Source organism: Buteo buteo, chromosome 1 (genome assembly GCF_964188355.1).
Source record: "Buteo buteo chromosome 1, bButBut1.hap1.1, whole genome shotgun sequence".
Lineage (NCBI taxonomy): Eukaryota > Metazoa > Chordata > Aves > Accipitriformes > Accipitridae > Buteo > Buteo buteo.
In genome coordinates this window covers 72,759,159-72,778,301 of record NC_134171.1, presented here as the reverse complement: position 1 = coordinate 72,778,301, position 19,143 = coordinate 72,759,159, and the positions used below count along the sequence as shown (strand labels likewise).

The 19,143-nt window shown below is 42.1% G+C and overlaps 1 protein-coding gene across 1 annotated transcript in view; it reads right to left on the bottom strand.

Moving 5' to 3' along the window:
* The window catches only part of SLC7A11 (solute carrier family 7 member 11), a 61,742-nt gene extending 43,097 nt beyond the window's left edge, over positions 1-18,645 (bottom strand). Inside the window, exons 1-4 of the mRNA XM_075036384.1 lie at positions 17,336-18,645; positions 14,275-14,401; positions 10,052-10,167; positions 2,125-2,250 (exon numbers count right to left, since the gene is read on the bottom strand). Of these exons, the coding sequence (XP_074892485.1) occupies positions 2,125-2,250; positions 10,052-10,167; positions 14,275-14,401; positions 17,336-17,612 (646 nt within the window). The 5' untranslated portion in view covers positions 17,613-18,645. The remainder of the gene's footprint in view (positions 1-2,124; positions 2,251-10,051; positions 10,168-14,274; positions 14,402-17,335) is intronic.
* Positions 18,646-19,143: the final 498 nt, after the last annotated feature.

Below are 19,143 nucleotides of genomic sequence, written 5' to 3'. Positions count from 1 at the left end.
AGGAACATTTAATCACCCAACGGTTCACTAACTTCAAGTTCTGCCCTTGACCTTAATTTCTGACCCAACCCTTGCAGCTGTAATCTGCCAGCAATTGTAAAAGGTTTCGTGGCATCCCAAGTCATGCAGTAACAGAGTTTGACCTATTAATTTTTTTCAAAGCATTCTGAGCTTAATGACGCTCACTGCACTGTCATGTCCGGCAGTGACTTACATCAACATGAAAGAGCAGAATGAGCTCTGTCGTTTTTGCTGTGGCAAATTTTACTTGTTTAACATTCTAATCAGAAGGAACATTGCTATCATTTCACTCACAAGCAACATTTTTAAGGTAAACAAACCCAGTATCTTAAACATTTCTACCACTGAAAAATTTAGTAACTCCCTACCACATTACAGTCAGTACTGTATTAATATTACAGCAAGTAAGAATTATGTATCTCTAAATGAAAACATGTAAGAGCTGTATTATGCTCTTATTTATTTACAAGGTGCTCTGTGGTTTGTAAGACCTCCCTACAATATCCCAAATTTCCTGAGAAGCAATGATCCTCCACAGAAAAGGAACAGAAAGAAGCAGAATTCATTCAGACTTAAATTAGCAATGGGTCAAATCCTATCCTTTACTTGGTTTTTACTGAGCCCTCAGTCAAAATTCCCACTGACGCAGAGGTTTTTTGGGTAAAGGAAGAGCTGTGGCCAGAGGAGGGTCCCAGTGGGGAGTCAGGGACACTATCTGAGCTACTTAAGGGCAGCAAATCCCGACCAACCCTGGGTCTGGCCTGTTCCAAAGGTCTAGGAAAAATGGGGCGGGTGGGAGGAGAGAGAAATTTTGCACATGAAAGGAGGTGAGAGAAGAGGCATTGCAACTGCCAGAGAGGAAGTGAAAAACATGAAAACAGACATAGTGAATCAGCAGAGTGCTACACAGGAAAACTTTTATTTCAGACTCTATTTCTAACCACAGAGAGCCGCCCATCCCTGAGAAACTGAGCTCACCGCAGAGCCTAATGCTGTGCTGTTGACTCAGATGGGAGGCTTTGTGAAGCATCATAAAAGAGCATCCCCGGGGACAGAGCCAAGAACCGTGATAATTTTTTAATCTGCCACCAATTCATTAAAAAGTGCTGCCCGTTCTGACCCTCTGCGCTGAACGGCTCCTTGTGCTTTGTTAGTTATTGCCCAGCGTTATTGTAACGAGAGTGAGCAGGGGCTCGTCACCATCTCGCACCCGCTGCTGATAGGGCTGTAATGGAAAAGCCTCTTCAGGTAGGTAAGCATATGTCAGTGGAAAGAGTTTCTCTGCCAGCACGGCTTCACCGCAACGACTTCCAGAGAGCCAAGGAAAGGCCCGCGCCACCACATCTGTGCTGGGCGCTGCTGGGGAGAGCAGTGGTGTGTTTTCGTGCTCCTTGCTTATGCAGCAACACTGATAAAGTCCGTAGAGTAATTCTGGCCCTGCAAACACTTCTGCTTTCCTTTCCTATGCTTGGGTTAGCCCCAGACTATTGCTTTTAGGTATGCTTTAGTTTTTCACTTGGAAGAAGTAAAGCACGCATGCGGCACAAGAATCCAGTACTTGTAGGCAGGAAGCCCATGAAAGCAATAGCTAACTACAGTTTCTCTTGCCAGTACAGCACCTTTAACTGCACAATTTACATCACCAAAGAGGTAGAACAGCATCCATGATACTGTTTCTTTCATATATTCTGAGCCCCCTCCACCACCACATACCCAGTACCAAACCGGACTAGGCACTAGCCCAGTTAAAGGAGACATATTCTGCCTGGACTAAGGCTGTGCCCAGCTGCCATTAAAACCCATCCTGCCCTTTTTACAAAGTTCATGCCAAAGGCAAATTACAGAGAAGGGCAATCCTTTCGCTCATTTGAAAACAGAGTCTGATCTGAAGAGACTCATTGGCATGCTGAAGGAAATACCAGTTCACCCCAGTGTAGTTCCACTTCTAATCAATTACATGACAGTACAGAGCTTCAGTTAAGCAAGCACAGACTAATTAAGAGATTTTGCTGCTATAAGCATTATTTGGTGGAGGCAGGTGGGGAAAGACTGGGGAGGGTAAAGATAAAAGCACTTTAAAAGCATTTACTTTTCATTTCATACCTTTAATTAGCTGGATAACTCCGGGGACTATAATTATCAGAATTGCTACAAGCTTGCAAAAGGTAAGAAAAATCTGAATGCGGGCACTCCAGCTGACACTCGTGCTATTCAGGACCATCACCAGCGCTGCAAGGGGAAAAAGAAAAGTCAGAAAGAAATACTCATGCTGCTGAAATTGCCACAAAACTCTTTGCCAGCAGAGAGGCCACACACACAATAGATCCTGATGCATTAAAGGAAATACACCCCGATAACCTTCTCCAGCTGCTGCCCTCCCACTTCTCACATTCCCCTTCCAGACACCGCATGAAACGCTTGAGCTGAGCCCTTCTGTCTGACCCACTGCGCGGCCCATCCGTCTCTCCGTTCTCTGCCTGGTTCCCTCTGCACCAAATTACAGCTTTGTTTACCCAGAATTGTTAGCTGTTGGTAGACAACAGGCTGGCAGGACCCTGCCTTAGATGAAAGAAATTAATTGCCCAACCCTTGTCACTCCAGATTTCTATATCCGTGCCAGTTTGAGTAGAGATATGCATTTTCAGAAAACAATAACAATAAATAATCATATTAAACTTTCTCACTCCCATTTAGGCCCCGCATAATTTTGTCACTACCTTATTTACCCCCGCTCCTCTTTTGCACTCTTTCTCCATCCTTATTGCCATACCGCCAGAGATGCAGGAGGGCCAGAGTAAAAGTAACCGCCCCATCCTTGTTGGGAATTGGTGAAGAAACAGAGGCCTTCTACTTCTTGAAAACAAAGCCCAGGTCTGCGCCTCACCAACACGTAGAGAGATAAGTGAGAATGGCTTTTAGGTCCTGCCTGCTCAGCTCACATCTCCTTCTGGGTCAGGGAGGGCATCTTCTGGTCTTTACTACAGCACTGACTGACAGGAGGATGGTAGGTCTTATCATTGAGTGCCAGTTATTCTAGCTTATTTAAACCATCACCCTGGCAAAACAGAATCAATAAAGGAGTTTAGATATTAAAAAAAAAAAGGAAAGAAATACCTAAAGAATGGAAAATGGGAGTCATTTCACTAGATAAAAAGTCCCTTTGCTGCCGGGAAAGGCGAACATAGTCAAACAAGCTTGCTCTCTCGTCTTCTCTTTCTTGCCATCCTATGGAGCTAATAAATTAGCTCCTCATCACAGTCCTCCCATACTTCAAACTCTCTCAAGAGCACTGGTTTGTCTGTATCATCAGCCATATCGCACTTCTTGGGACACATAAAACCACAAGTTGCTATCTCTCGCCAGAGTCTGGGAGTTTGTATGAGCTAGCATTGCAAATCTGGCATGGTACATGCTTTCTGGCAGCAAAACCCACTGATTTATCCCAAGTCTTTTCTACAGATTCTGTTCACCAGCAAGGCCAAAAAATAGATCATAAAAAATTTTTCTCAGTTTAAACTGAAAGTAGTTTTGGTTTAATGGGAAAGGGAGAAAATTCCAAGTAATCTGGATTCCAATGTGTTTTTTAGATATTTTTAATAAAACAAAAATTCCAGGAAAAAAAATTAAAAGTATTTTCTGGAATTTTCATTTGGGAAAGTGAGGGCTCCACTCTCAAATGAACAAATTACCAAAGTCAACATAAGCCCACAACTTTGTTTAATGTGAATTTTTTACCAAAAAAAGATCTTAAAGGTCAAAATGTTTTTCCAGTTTAGTATTTCACCAGATTTCAGAACTGAGTCATTCTTTTCTAAGTCACAAAGAAATGATGTGGACTTCTCCAAAGTATCACTTGAGATCCAAATACTTATTTTTTGCTTTACTACTTCCATGTATGCCTATACTTGGCAGGAAACAGAAAATCCCAGGGGGCTGATTCATTACTCCATCGTCCCAATACTACCCTGACATATCTTCACTCATTTAAATGTTGAAAGATGCCTTTAAGGTTGAGGCTGAATATTACCATGATCGAGGCTCCCCCTCTCTGCCTCAGGCTTGATTACCAGGAAGGTTAACAACAGTCATTTAAGCAAAACATATTTAAAATATTCATTTGACCAACAGCGTTTAAGTTATAAAGAAAATCCAGCACCATAAACAAGCACTGGCTTATTTCAAATTTCCTAGAAAGCTTGGGATATCATACTTTTCTTTCCCAGAAGACAAAACTCAGGCAGGGACCAGACCACAAGAAAATGTCACGGAAGAGTTTTATGTGTAAGAAAATATCTGCGATTTGACATCCAGCTTATTCAGAGTTCAGGCTGACTGCAGCAATCGGTCTGTTACCTTGCATAGGTCAGAATAGGTAATGTGAGCATCCTCCCTGCAGAGAGCCCTCCTCGAGGTTTTCTAATGTATTGCTTTCACCTTCCTGATACACATATGAGAATGTCACTGGATGGCAAACTAGTACAAACACTAACATCAACTCACACGGAAACTCATAACCTTCCTTGCTCACCAGCCACACACAAATCACAAGCCCCAATTCTGTATAAGAGCTACACCAGCTTCAAAGAAAGAAATGCAGGCTGGTATTTTCATGAACTCAGCCTGCTTGTGAGCAGGCTGTGTTAAAACCTTCTCCATCCCCAACTGTGAGTTCAAGCCAGCCAAATGTCTCATGTGAGGCTTTCTAATCAAATAGCGAAAGCAAAATGGACACTGCAAGAACTTTCATTTAATTGGCAAGCTGAAGGGATGTTACAACTGCAGTCAGTCCAGTGCACGTGTCGTTAGTTTTGATGGTCCTCTATAAGAGTAAGTCTCTTGCAGAGTTGGACGACTGCACAAATATAGTAGGTCAGGTTGCAAGGCTGAGACTTAAGGTCTTAGAATATTTAAGACTAATTTGGTATTTTTTTGGAATTTCATTTTATTGGACTTAATAGGCTATAAGAATTTAGTCGTCTTACAATGTTTAGCCTTAGCAGTTCTATGTGCATAACAGACACATAGGGATGTGGGGCTTATACTGCTATCACGTATCAGCACCACACTGGTTGTGTTAGCAACTGGATAGTGAAAGGCAACGGAGAAGTCATGAAGAAAGCTGTTAAAGAGCAGGAAAAGAAGATGACAACTGTGCCAGGATTCAAGACGGAAATTATATCTTGGGACTGTGGTCATTATTCAACACCTCTCTTCTATGAATAGGGCCTTATGGAGATACTTCAAGAAACTGATTGCAGATGCTATGATACAGGATCACAGCAAAGATCAGAAGGAGGCAGCAACTCCCCAGACAACAGGACAGTGAAAGGAGGACTCATCTCTAACTTTGCTAACTAAAAGTCAGGCATCTAGTGTGGCTGCATCCTCAATGAAGAGACAGTTACCTCCAGAGGATGAATAATAACACCTCTCTCAGATGCCTATCTCAGATGAGATGAGTTGCCTTCAGGAAGAGTCTCTTTCCCTCCTTCTCCACTAACTCTATGGGGAGCATAGAAAATTACCTTAAACTCAACACCTAGCTAAAAGTGAGATGAATCCTAACTGAAGGGAGTATGGAGGGAGAACAAAATGGGGTTCATGAACAATCAAACACCACGAACAATCAAACACAACGGTAACACTGATCATGTTGCTTTTCACAATCTCTTGCCTTCACACAGCCACAGCTATAGATGGATAACAAAATCTAATGGGAGAAGCAGCAGTAAGCATTACATCCTGGCCTACTTTTTAAGAATATATGTACCATTGCCTCAGCAGGAAACCAAGGAAACTGCCCTCCCCTAACTTGTCAGGTTTTTAGGGTCAAGGCATTTGCACAAAGCAAAAAATACCCTCAATTTGCAGATCCTAATGCGTCAATTAAAATGAAGTCACAGGAGGCACAAAAGCACCCACCAGAGCAGCTTTTGCTATCCCTGCAAGCCAAGAGATGTCTTAATTTAAAATGCTTGTCTGAAAACTGTCAGCGGTAGAGAGCTACGTCTGGAACATCTGCCATGGGTGGGAGGTGGGGGGGCGGGGGAAGCAACTAACTATAGACTCACACACCAAATATATGCCAATAAAGCTTTGGGCTGGAGTATTTGCCCGCAAGCACTGATAGATCTGTACAGCTGACCTTGGTTTTCAAGCACAGCGTTACCTCTAACAGCCATAGTTTGGGGTATTTGAGTTTTTTTTGGCAGAGCTCCAAAAAAGGGGGGAAATGGTACATTATTGCAACGTAAAATGCCCAAAATAAGCATGGATGAGTGTAGAAACTTGAAAAACGTGTGGGAGTTGGTAACCTGCTTTCAGTCTCACAGTTTTTAATAGCTGAAACCTGTTTATCTGCTTTCTGATACGGAAGCCAAGACAAGATTAGAACAGGCTCAGTTAAGATTGCGTATCTATTCAGGTTGCATATTGATAGTACAGTTCAATACCTTCACACAGTAAAATTTATCCCTTCCTGTTACCAATATATTTAAGCTTGCCATTAGGAGAAGAATTAAAAGATATAAATAAAGCAATATATGAATATGGGGGGGTCGCACTGTCTATCACTATGGTTTGCAATGGTGATAGACATGGTGATAGGATGTTTCTTCATTGGAAGAAACAATAAATATGGAGGAGTCTACCAACTTTCACTTAGAGAGAAATGAATTTTTAACTCTTTCTCCTAAAAAGACCATCTTCATCATCAGAACAAAGGCAGACGGCATCCCTTCTGCTTTGTGTCCTGCAGCTGTTTTGTCCCACTCAAACAAAGCTGGACATTTAAAAGGCCTCATCTCCTGTTTGCATTTTCTTCAGCTGTCCCTTTCTATACTGGGGCACATCCAGGTTCTCTCTGCTCTACCTGGCCACTTATTTTCAAAAAATTATAGTAGTTAGCTCTCTTTGAGATGTCTGCTCTCCTTTCAGGTACAGTTAAATTGACTTGAGTTTAGAAAAAGTTTATGGCAGACTGACAGATAGACTGAGATATGCATATCCAGTATTTGCCTAGGTTTTTCTCCTTGTGGGGATTTGCTTGAGAAATACCAAGTGAATTAAGTGATTTCTAAATTTGAAAAGAGCAGACAGCCTTTGCTTCAGAGGTTCAGAAAGCTGGGGTATCTGAAGAGTACCTCCACACAATCATCCTTCTCTCTACCGAGCCTTTGAAACGTTTGGACTTTTGGGTTGGTTGCTTTTAATTTAAAAAAATTTTAAAAATAATAAAATGAAAGCACCATATTGTGGAACAGAAAATTTGCTTCTACAGATTGTTCAAAATTCCTCAGAACAGATGTGATTTCAAGGGGAATTTTGTGCCCAGCATATGCTTTTCCCCTATAAATAGCAAACCAAAAACGAGGGGGTTTTTTAAAGGTCAGTTCCATTTTAGTTCTCATCTGATCTATGTCTTCTCTGCAGCACTGTCATTCCTTTTTCACCACAGAGGCACTGAGGTGGAGTGGTGAAGAGCAGAATGGGCTGTAGCTCCTCTACAAAAAGTACTCACTTGCAACTGGTAGAGGAGCAACAGTATTTGCTACTCCCCATCATAATCCTGGTTGCATCCATCTCAGGCAACCTTTTAATAATAGGCTTAAAGTGCAGAAAAGGATGGTTAGGTGGGGAAAAAAAAAAAATGACAAAAGCTGTCTTGTGACAAGGATAGAAAAAAACAGGCTACAGTATTAGGTGAGGCTTTAGAAACTCGCTCACAAGAGATTTTAAGACCAGCTTAGAAAAATATCTGTCAGAAATTGTTCAGAGATGCTGATTGTGTTTGGGGGCAGGGGATCACCTGGAGATTTTTCAAAAATCTCTTCCTGCCCTTTCTAGCATGATCAGAAATGACAAGGTAAAGCTACAGAACAAAGTCTCACCCAAGGACAGAGTTTAATGGTGATTGCCACTACCTTTCCCCCTGCGCAATAAAGACAATACACGGTGAGCACTCTGTCATCAGGCACAGGAGGGACAAGGGACCAGGAGTGGGTAAGAAGACAAAAGGCACGTCAGTTCACTTTCCTATTAAAAAAATTTTCAGTGGAAGCAGACACTACCTTTGGCACCATTAAATTGGATTATAAGATCTTCGGGGCTCCAATGTGTCTGTTCAGCTCAACAACACCTTAATCTTACCTATCACTCTGCCTACATGCACAATACAAAACATTCATAACAATTACCACCACAACCGCTAATTCTTACCATACAAGAACAACAGCTATTCACCCTGGGATCCCTGAGCTTAAGTGTAGCTTATGATCAAAACCTACTACAAATGAAACTCCACTGTAGAGGACATTGCAAAGAATAAAGACTCAGTCTGACACATCACTGTTTTCCTCAGCGTTGTCCCATTCACCATTACAAACTTCCTACGAGAATCCCTTCTTTCGGTGAAATGACAGCTCATCCTACCTGCGCTGTACAGACCCGCGCTCACCATAGGAGCTGCTGTGAACTCCTCTCTCCCTTTAGGCTGTAATTATTTCAGCGTAACTCCACCCCCCGCCCCCGCAATGCTACTTCTTTGTTTAATTACTTTGCGAAGCCCTGGCTTATCACACAGATTTTCAATTAAATTAAAAGCAATAAAAACCCATTTCAAATTGTTCACTTATTGTGCTTGAATCACATGCACTTAACAAAATGCTTTGATGGAGTCCTCGCTTAACATTCCTTCTGTCTCAGTGACCTTGAAGTTACTGAACATCTGTTTCACCCTTATCTTGCACTGAAATATTTCAGACAGATGTAGCTATAAAAAGTCATTGACCTCAAAATTCAAGCCCTTAATTCAATTATTCCTATGAAACCTATAGTTTGTGCATAATTAAGTTAGAAAGAAATGCGGTCACATACTGATTTTTTTTAACACTCCTGGCAGAAGGCAACTAGCCACAGTAACCTGGAGACTGGAAATTTCAATGTCAATTGAACTCCGTACCCGAAAGAAAGAAAAAGTCATCTGAACCTATTATTGTGCAAAACTGAAGAGGTCTCCAGTGTGCCTTTGATCATTTTGCATGTCTTAATTCCTTTTTCCAGTCCTTTTGTTTCTGATACGTGCACGCACTGACCAGATTGAAAGGAACAATCTGTTCCTAATTACTCAGGTCTACTCTGCACTCTCCTCCCAGCACAGCTGAATGCGAATGTGTGCGCACGTGTGCAAGGCGCACCATCACCAGTGACCAGACGGAACTGGAAACGAGCCTCCAGCACCACAAGCACATGGCTCCAGGGTCCCACTCCCATCACGATTCTTGCCTTCTCCTTTCATGCAGCTCCCACACCAGCCCAGGTACACTGTAAAGCTCCTGGTTTCGGGGTAGCCTCCCTCCTTCCACTGGCAATTATTGGTTCTCTGTAGCCCTAAATGGTCCCTTTTACACTAATTGCCAAGTTAGCAAGGGTAGGACAAGCTGCCGGTAACAGACGTGCGTTTTCACCAGGCTGTACACCCTGCTCCCAAAGTCATCAGTTGGGTTCCTGCTTCCTGAACCGCAAGTACCTCAATAAGTTTTATTGCTATGAAGGACAGTGTGGGACTAGGGAAGATGATCTCATGTTGCCTGTGCTCCACTCCAGAGAACTACATTTCTTCATGGCATCATACTTGGCACTCAATTGCCTCCTAAAACAGAGGTAGAGCAAAGCACTTAAAATCAGGTAATCATTCTTCCATATCTCTGGCACTGGCTCACCATCTCTTAGGGACTGAAATTGCTTCCACAAAAGTAATGAGAGTTCTGCCATTAATTCAAGTGGCAACAGAATCAGCCTTGGCAATAGATTTTCCCTGCCATTAATAAAGTCTACTGTTCTTTTTACTACTGCGTATGTTCACAAACACACATACCCAGGCAAAAAGTCACGCCGATGCCCTTGGCATTGGATGCACAGTCATTTTGTAATGATTCACGTCAAACGACTACCTGTTCAGTGTGTGATTACTTTTTTTTTTTCAATTTACATCATCTTTACCCCTCTCTGAAACCTAAAATTGGATACTTACTGATGCCAACAGCTGTAATAAGTTTAATTGCAAGTTCTGGGATTTCACACTGCATAAAGAAAGGTTCCAAAATGTAACGTCCAAATGCCAATGATATCACTGCTGTGGCAGCAGGGCTAGAGTAAAAACAAAAACAATAACAACAACAAAAAAATCACAAAATTAATCTGCAATAGTACATAGATAATATTCTTATGAGATCGTGCTGTAACTTTACTATCACAGAACTGTGAACCGTACTTAATTTTGGAGCCTGCTTGTAACTATGCTGCCATGTACCATGATTTCTAATTGTAGCAGGAAACCACGAGCTGTTTAGCTTTGCTCAGCGGTTCTGATCTTGAGAGCAACACTTCCTACCAGGATCGCTCTTACAACTTCCATGTTGTGAAGCAGCCGTAAACAGAAAGGAAAGACATCAATAGAAATCTTCATTCACTTGCTTGAAGTGAACATGGCCAGAATTAGATTACGTGGGCAAAACCCTGAGTCACTGAGGACTTAATTTTAGTGGCCAGGTATATCTCACCCCTGAGAGACACAAGCAAATTAATTTCAAGCAAGCTGAGAGTTCTGCTTTACTGAAATAAGTATCCAAAATCTACTCAAGTCTGTTATTAAAACCTGAGACAATGCAAAAAATGAATGAAAATGGGATTTCCTAAAATGCAAACAGAATTTGTTCCTTTTAGTGACTAACAACTTCCTAACACTGCAAGTGAGAGCAAAAATCCTCACAGTACAGAAAGCATCTCCCATGAAACAGAGAAATGAGAAGAAAGGCACACAGCTGTGGCATTTACCAGTTTGAAATACTCATAATATTCATACAGCCTTTCTCTTTGAGGCAAGCTAAATGTTTGCCAGAAGCCTTACCACTGACACATATTAACAGCAAATTACCCTGTGCCTCGGATCAGACACTGTCTGCATATTACAGTTCCAGTGGTCTGTTCACGTTTTGTTTGGGAGGACACTTTCACCCTCCTTAGGAGAGCTGGTGGCATCTGTGCTTCATCTCACTCTCACACACAGTAAGGACAAAAGGGCATATGACTGCCTCAAAGAATTTTTGAGTTTAACAAGAGTCCATGCAAATTTCTTGTAAAAAAATCTACAGCATTTAATAAAATAATGCCTCACCTTACAGAATTTTAATAAAAATATAGTTGCTAAAAATGCTATGGAACAGCGTAAAAATTCTGCAGAGAAGTTACGATTCTCCATTGAACGATAAAAGAATTTTCCACACGAGAGTTTCGCCCTTGAAACAAACCCCACTTTCTTAGCGCTATGACTCAACCAAAATGTCACACATTGTGTTGGTCCAAACTGCAGAGCAGCAAAGAACAGAAGTATCTTCTTTGGAAAGTTTCTGCATGGACAAATGAGTGCTGCTGCTTGTGCATCCCCCGTGCACGAGTACTGTTCCTCTCGCTGGCCAACAGTTGGCTTTGCAACTTTTGCCTTTGCTCAGGGACCAAGTGACCCCTGTGCTGGATTTACACAGACATTTACTGACTTTACCTTGGTGCAATATTTCTAATTTACATTTCAAGAAGATCACCGGGCCTCCAGTTTTAAGTATGGCAGCCTGCCAAAAAGTAGTTTGAAGTATCCTAGATCAGATCAAAGATCAGATCTTTGGAGCTTTCCCAGACCTTTTTCCTCAGTCCCAGCTCCTTTTTCCAGAATTTGGATTTTTCCCTCTCATTTTAAGAGAAGCCTTTTTAAAGAAGCAGTCACTGCCTCTATGTTTTTAAAAACATAGTGGTTTTTAAAACACAGCTCATAAATTATACCTCTAATAAATAGCTGTCTCTCTCATATTCCCATGTTTGGGGGGAGATGTTGCTGGCAGTGTAGTCAATCTATGGAGGTGGAAGTTGAAGGAATGGGGCGTTTATCCTTTTGACTGTAATTCTAAAGACAGGCTGGCAACTCCCTAAACTGCGTGTTCAGGAGCGGACAGAAAGCACATTAGCAGCTTTCATTGAAGGACAAGGAGCACAAAAAGCCACCGGGAAAGGAGCAGACAGAATGCCCCAGCATATACCACAGGCGAGTGAGTCACTTGGCATCACACTCTCACCCAACCTGTGTTTAGCAACCCCCATAGTTAAGCGCTGCAGTCATCTTCACTTGTTCGAAAACTAGTTGTTGGGTTTTTTTAAAGTATGTAATATACCTCCAACTTGACTTTTGGGGAGAAAAAAAGTTCCTGCTTATACTGGATGAGGAGCAGCACAGTGTAAGGCACATCTAAACAGCAAGGGATGCTGGCACCAATTAATCAGTATGTGAGCAGAGTTTAAGCGTGTCCTAGACAGTAAAATAGTGGCTGAAAAGACATACAAGAGCAGGAAATGTTTATTTTGGTTGCGGCTGCTCCACCAGCCCATGGGTGTGATAATCCTGCAGTCTTTCAGAATTAAAAATGGCTTAGCCGAGAAGCGTGTGTGCAACTTCATCTACTGAAGAAAACCTAGATACATATTAGGTCTCAACTTCTTTGATAGCAGCAGCCAATTAGTTTACTGATGCAGAAGTCAGATATAAAACTCTACACAGGGTTTCAGCAGCACTGCTCTGATCATCACAAGTTATAACAAGTACACCTCCCTTGCTGCCTCTCAGATTTGATGATTAAAGAATCCACTGATGTTCCTTCCCATGCAAGATGATTATTTTCTGGGTGTGGGGCAGATCACAATGACTAAGAGTGTTTTCGCGATGCTCCTGGGACACTGTCATACGTAAAAAAATAATAATTTTGCAAGGAGAGGAATTTGTGAAGACTGGTTTCTTGTGGGTATTTGTGTCTAGGTTAATAAGTTTCTCCTGCCTAGTAAGGTGCAGGTTAAGAGCGGGATTTCTAACACTACTCTCTTTTGTTGATTCTGTGATGTGCAGTGACATAGCTACCTTCACAGCACCGTGCTGCTCACAGTGAAAATATAGGTCTGTTTCCTCTGTCTGGTTTTCCTTTTTGGCAAAAAGTTAATACAGTTAAGACATCTGCTCTTTCATCACATTTGATGGAAATTATCCAGTTAATTCAAAGGTTATGTATGGGTGGGGAGGATGTGAGGGACCATCTGACATACACAATGAATTCCTCCGGAAACAAGATAAGAATTTATGGATTCATAATGACTCAGCACTGTCAGTACTTTTAAACTCAACAGTCTATGCTAGAACTTGTCAATATTATGTAAACATAGTTGTGATTTGAAACGAGGCTTGCGCTTTTGTGACTCATTTGCTGATTGCAGAAGAGAGGGGAAAGGAGTGCTAACTAGCCTGAGGCAGGAATGGAGCATTTCCGAAGTCATTTTGCATAAGTGAGTTGCCCTGTTCTACGTGTAACAAGCTCTCCAGCCTCAGCAATATTGAAAAAAAAAAAAAAAAAATATATATATATATATATATAAAAAATTCAAAGGGCCATATTTGAGTTTGATACAAAGATCCATTTACATTATGAACATTTATTTGATATGATTCGATAATTCAGCATCTTCATATTGTAATTCAGCTATACAATGTCAAGGGCTGCATGAGTCACAGGCTTACAGACCAAAACAATACTTTGGACATTTTACATATGTAAGGACTTAATGTTCCTTTATTTGGCCAGTTAGTGCTTTTCATAGCAATCAAGAGTTACATTCTCCAACAGCCCACAAAAACAAAAAAAATGGGGACCGGAATTGACATGTAAAGAATACAGGATGCCCCCAAATCTGAAAACCACCAGGCAATAGCTTCACCGGGAGTTATTCCTGTATCCACAGACAACAGCAACCACTCCAAAAGCTAGTGCCAAGACTGAGAAAATGTAAAGGTGACTTTCCTCTTCCACTATACTATATAGAGGCATGGGTATTAGCATTATTAGTGACATTAATGGAGACAATAAGCTTAACAAAATTAAAGCTAGTAGCTGAATTTGTGTGGCAGTTTCCTTAGAATAGGTTTCCCCCCCCCATACATGCACATACGTCTTCTTGAATGTTTCAATGCCAACGAGCAAAATAGCATTACTAAATTCTCTGAAGCAACCATACTAAAAAAACACAGCTCATTGATCAAGTTATATTTGATTTGTTTTGCCCATCACGTATTGGAGATTTTTCTTTAAGACTGAAAAGTGTATTGGCATCAGAAAAGAAACACAGAAAAGCCACAATACAGTTACCAAAAAGCCACAACACACTTACCGAATGACGAGTAATTCAACCCAGACTCTCACAAAAGCAGGTAATGGGCCAAAGGCCTCCAGGATGTAGATGTAGTGACCACCAGATTTCTTAATGCATGTTCCTAGTTCAGCATAGCAGAGGGCACCTGTGAAAGTTAAACCATGGCATCACGAGAGATATCCAGAAATACTTTTCAAAACGTTTATAAACTAAACAATGGAGCTGCTGTGGTATCACAACTACTTTTGATATATTTTAATCCTTTTTTTCAAGCAACTTTGTAAGTTTTAATTCATTCAGCTAGACTTGCTGTTAACAAAACCGTACACGTATTCAGTTACATTTACATGTAAAGCCACTGAACAAACTATTTGCTATCAACATGTTTCATCACTCTTCTGTATCTCGTGGTAAGGGACAACAGAACACTGTGTCATGGTGGCTATCCTGGCTCCTCAGCCAGCCTGATTGCACTGCTAAGTGAAAGTCTTGCGGCACATTTGCTTGTTACCAAATGATGATCAGCTCCTTTCAGCCTCAGAGATGCCTGGCTCAGTCCCTGAAGAAAAGCCTGAAAACTGTATTACCTCTCCTCAGCCATGGGCAAAGCAATCAACTGGCCAAAATTTGGAAGCAGGTGTTGCAGATTAAGAATTTTCCTAAATAGTACTCCCAATGTCTTATATACAAAATTCGGGGGTTGGCTTAGCCCTGGCTTTTCAACACTGGTGCAGTGTTGTTGTATACTACTAATGCAATGAAAGCTCACTTCACTTCTGCGTTGCCCTAGATACAGACCACTTCACGTTTTCATAGCAGGGGGCTCATTTCATCCTTTGGTGAATTTACAGCGACTCAAATAAACCCCAAAACATCATCACGCTGCTGCATTAGCTCATGCAGGAGTGGTTCAGGCCCCTTTGGAGCAAGTGCTAGTGGCATTCCCAGCAAGTAGCAGCTCTCAGAGAGCTCCCCGAGACTGCTGCCGGCACAACGGGCAGCCTCTGCCATTACGGAGCAGGCAACAGCATGCTGCAACCATGAGGACCTGCATGAAGCCTTCTTCACCCATGCACCATCTGCTACTGTTGCTTAATGAGCCATCACCCCGTCACAAAGACGGTGGGTTCTCAGCTCCGCGGGTAGACCACATCAGCAGAGAAGCGTACCACGTCCGATAAATGTAGGCAGCCCTTTTAGAAGAGTCTGAGAAGCCAGATGAAAACAGTAAGAAAGTTTGTAAACACTGCATCACATAGAGTTAAGATCAGCAACATACATGAACTCATTTCGGCTCTGTTCCCTGCGAGCTTTTGTGCTGCAGCACTTCAAGATGAAAACTACAGTTGTCAAAACCACATAACGTGTACAAGCCCATTAAAGCTGTACCACATTATGACAAATTCCATCCTTGTTCATTTGCTTTGTTTGGGGCTTTGCAAAAATGTGGCAGCTTTTATCTGCTGTTCTTCAGCTTACCTGAAAAAGTACTTAAAGGAATTTTTACAGCCACATTAAAAAAAAAAGCTATTGATGGGTTTTCCCATGCCAGCCTCTTCTGTTCAGGCTGAAATGACATTGTGTTTCGATACATGTTATACTCACAGCCTCAGCAAGACCTTAAGTGATCTTTGCATGTGATTTTACTATATTTAAGTCACACAGGGAATTAAAAACACTTACGGTGTAAGAAAATATGAAAAAATAAGTGTAACAGATACATTCAGAAAAAAAGATAGTATCTTTTGCTGGGCCAAATTACATGGTTCTTTGTATCTTGAGTCTGGAAAATGATCTAGAAAATCCTTCTGATAAAAGAGATTATTTTTCTTTTTTTACAGACTTTACTTCACAGCCAGAAAAGTACTACTATTAACGCAATGCTTAAGCAAATTCTGTTTTGACTAACTCTAAAGACCAAGGTCTTCTGACAGGGTTACAAATTGTATCTGAGATCTTTCTTTGCAGTGGAATTTTGGTTACAGGCAGGACTTCCACATTTGTACAACAGATTATGCTGCACATTGTACCAATACATTTAACATTTGACCGGAACGGGTCCTAACTTACTTGCACCGTCTGTTTGGCTTGGGTGGGCTCAGCCTGTAAACAGTTCATGTTTCTTTTAAGCTCAGAGCCAATTTACACAGGGTGGCATTTGCATGTTCCACCTATTAAGCAGACACGCGCTAGTGCGTGTTTGTCCTCTTTACCTCCTGCCAGAAAACAAGTCGTTTCTGTTTTAAATGAAGCCAATATTCATGTTAGTCCTTCAGCTTCTTTGAGATTAACTCATTAAGTAGGTCAATGGACCCTCTGTCCTGCAGAGGCCAGGGTGGGGTTTTCTACTCTGAATGGGGGCTTTGTGTACAGAACAAACTGGCATTCTTCAGAATTTACTACTCTTCAAAAATACATAAAATTAGTAAAAACCGTCACAATAGGCAGGCAAGCAATGAAACTCGTATTACAAATTTGTTTCCATCACACTGTCTTCTGCAGCACAATCTTTCAAAGCAACATCACGAGCGAGGAACGAAGAGCAGTAATACAAGACTGGGGAGAGGGGTTATTAATGTTATTATTTTGCTCCCTTTCATGCCAATACAGCTTACGCCCAGTGAGAATTATTCCTCTCAGATCTTGCTCTAGCCTCTAGGGAACTAAGTCGAGCTGTCTAAACATTTCACCGGTGTTTGAGCGGAGTGACCTGCATCCCCAGCTGCTGGGAGCCTTACAAGCAAACCATAAACTAGCTCTTACAGCCAGAAGAAAAACATTATACATACAGCACGTTGTATGGCATAAAATGGACATTTACGTTTCCTGTTCCTTTAGGGACCCATAAGAAACAATAATTTACGCTTCCAATCTTTACTGACCCAGCGCCGGGGGAACAGGGGCTGCATACCTCTGCGCCCTCCACGCAACCTATCACACAGCAAAAAACCTTCTGGAGCCCTATTGGTCCTCAAGCTCCACACTGTGCCTTGCTATCCAATGGCAAAATCAGACAAATAACAGCAATAATCCACCGGCCGCCCCTCTGGACCAAATTGGAAAATTTTAAGGAACTTACCAAAGAGCGAGAGGATCCCGCACGCTGTCCAGACAGTCAAGGACATGCCCACGCTGCCCGTGTTCTTCAGGATGCCTTTGGGAGAGATGAAGATGCCAGCTCCGATGATAGTACCAATTATGATAGATATGCCCCTCAAGAGCGTCACTTTCTTCTTCAGCACAACTTTTCCCTCCTGGGCCGGCTGTCCGCTGTCCATAGAGGGCAACCTGCCATTAGCTTGCCCCTGCAAGTAGCTTCCATTAGAGACCGTGGTTACAGCAGCTTTCCTAAACATGCTACAGTGCCACCAGCACACCGACAGCAAGCACAGGCAAAAAAAGTTTGCAGCAGAAACTCAAGGGTTTTTTTTTTTTTTCTTCTCTGCGTAGTCAACTACTTAGCCTCTTCCTCTGCCCTCTCTTATCTTTCCAGCTGCTCCTACGCACAGGTAGCAAGCTCCTAAAGTGTATTTGAGCCTTTTCTGCGATCGGAGCACTGCTCGGGAACACCTGCGCTTTCACACTGCGAGCTGGTACTGCCCTATCATTGGAAACCAGCTCAGCTTCCGCGTGGACTTGTATTTAAGCTCTTGTCATACCAAGTTACTCCAGCTGAATGATGATGCAAATTCTCCAGGTTTGCATCAGCCATTTGAGAAACCTCTGGCATTACTCAGCATTTCTTTTTTTTTTTTCTTTTTTTTTTTTTTTTTTTCTTTTCTTTTTAAACAGTAGGGGCATGTTGCACAACTGACCTGAGGGTGGTGGGAAGAACAAAGCACTCGCAAGCAAAACTGAGCCAATCAAGCTAAGCACATCACCCTCGACACCCCGAGACACACTCCCAAATTTTTTTCAAGCAACTCGGAGCCAGAAACAAAAGCCTGCCTAAACACAAAGCTCGTCAGAGCGCAAGGGGAAAAGAAATCAAACAGGATACGTCATCCCTGGGTCTAATCCAATTTCTTTCTTGAAAAACTCCTCTTAACGAAAGTTAAGTTTGCAGGGCTTAACTTCTTGTGTCGCAGTTGATCAGCCTCTCTCACGTCTATGTTACTTACCCGGAAATCTCTACAGGGACCTGCACCCACCTAAAGAATACATACAACCCCTTGTTACCCCGAGTTGCCTAGCAACACACCCAAATCAGCCTAACGAAAACCCGGGGTTATTTCCACAGTACAGTCATTTTCATACGCGCAGCGTGTTTCTAGGACGTCGGTAAGCAACGCCGCGACGACACTTCCCCTTGAGAAATACTATTACCGTTTACAGCCACCTCGCGTGCGTGATCTGGCTGGAGGAGGACAAAACCCCAGAGCATGGGATCTCCAGCTGCTCGGGAATCAGAAGGGGGGGTTTGTGTTGCTGTAGAGCTTCCCTGACCAGATAAACAGGTAATCAGATGCATAAATACTTTTGGTTTACGACTAGATCATTCAAATTCAAACCTGAGAAATTAAACTGTTAAAAAGAGGAGGATTCTCATAAAACAGAGCAAAAATCAGTAGCCTTCAAGCACTTGTAACCTAATCGAGGGACAGCCTGTGCAATATATGCCAAAGGGGAAAAATCCTTCGTAGCATAACTATTGCAGCTGCTCATGGCTTCAGATTAGATCAGTGCAAAGAGAAATGATTACTGCAGTTACTGCTCTTACAGTTACTGCTTAATTAGGACCTAGGATTGAGGGGGGGAAAAAAGATAGAAGTTAAAACCTTTTATCATTTGAAAAGGAGGCGCTGAGCTCTGAGCACTACTGTGCTTTCAAATTTATGTGAGAAAGAGGAGATCCTGGAGTGTCAACACACTGCAGCTGTAAAACTT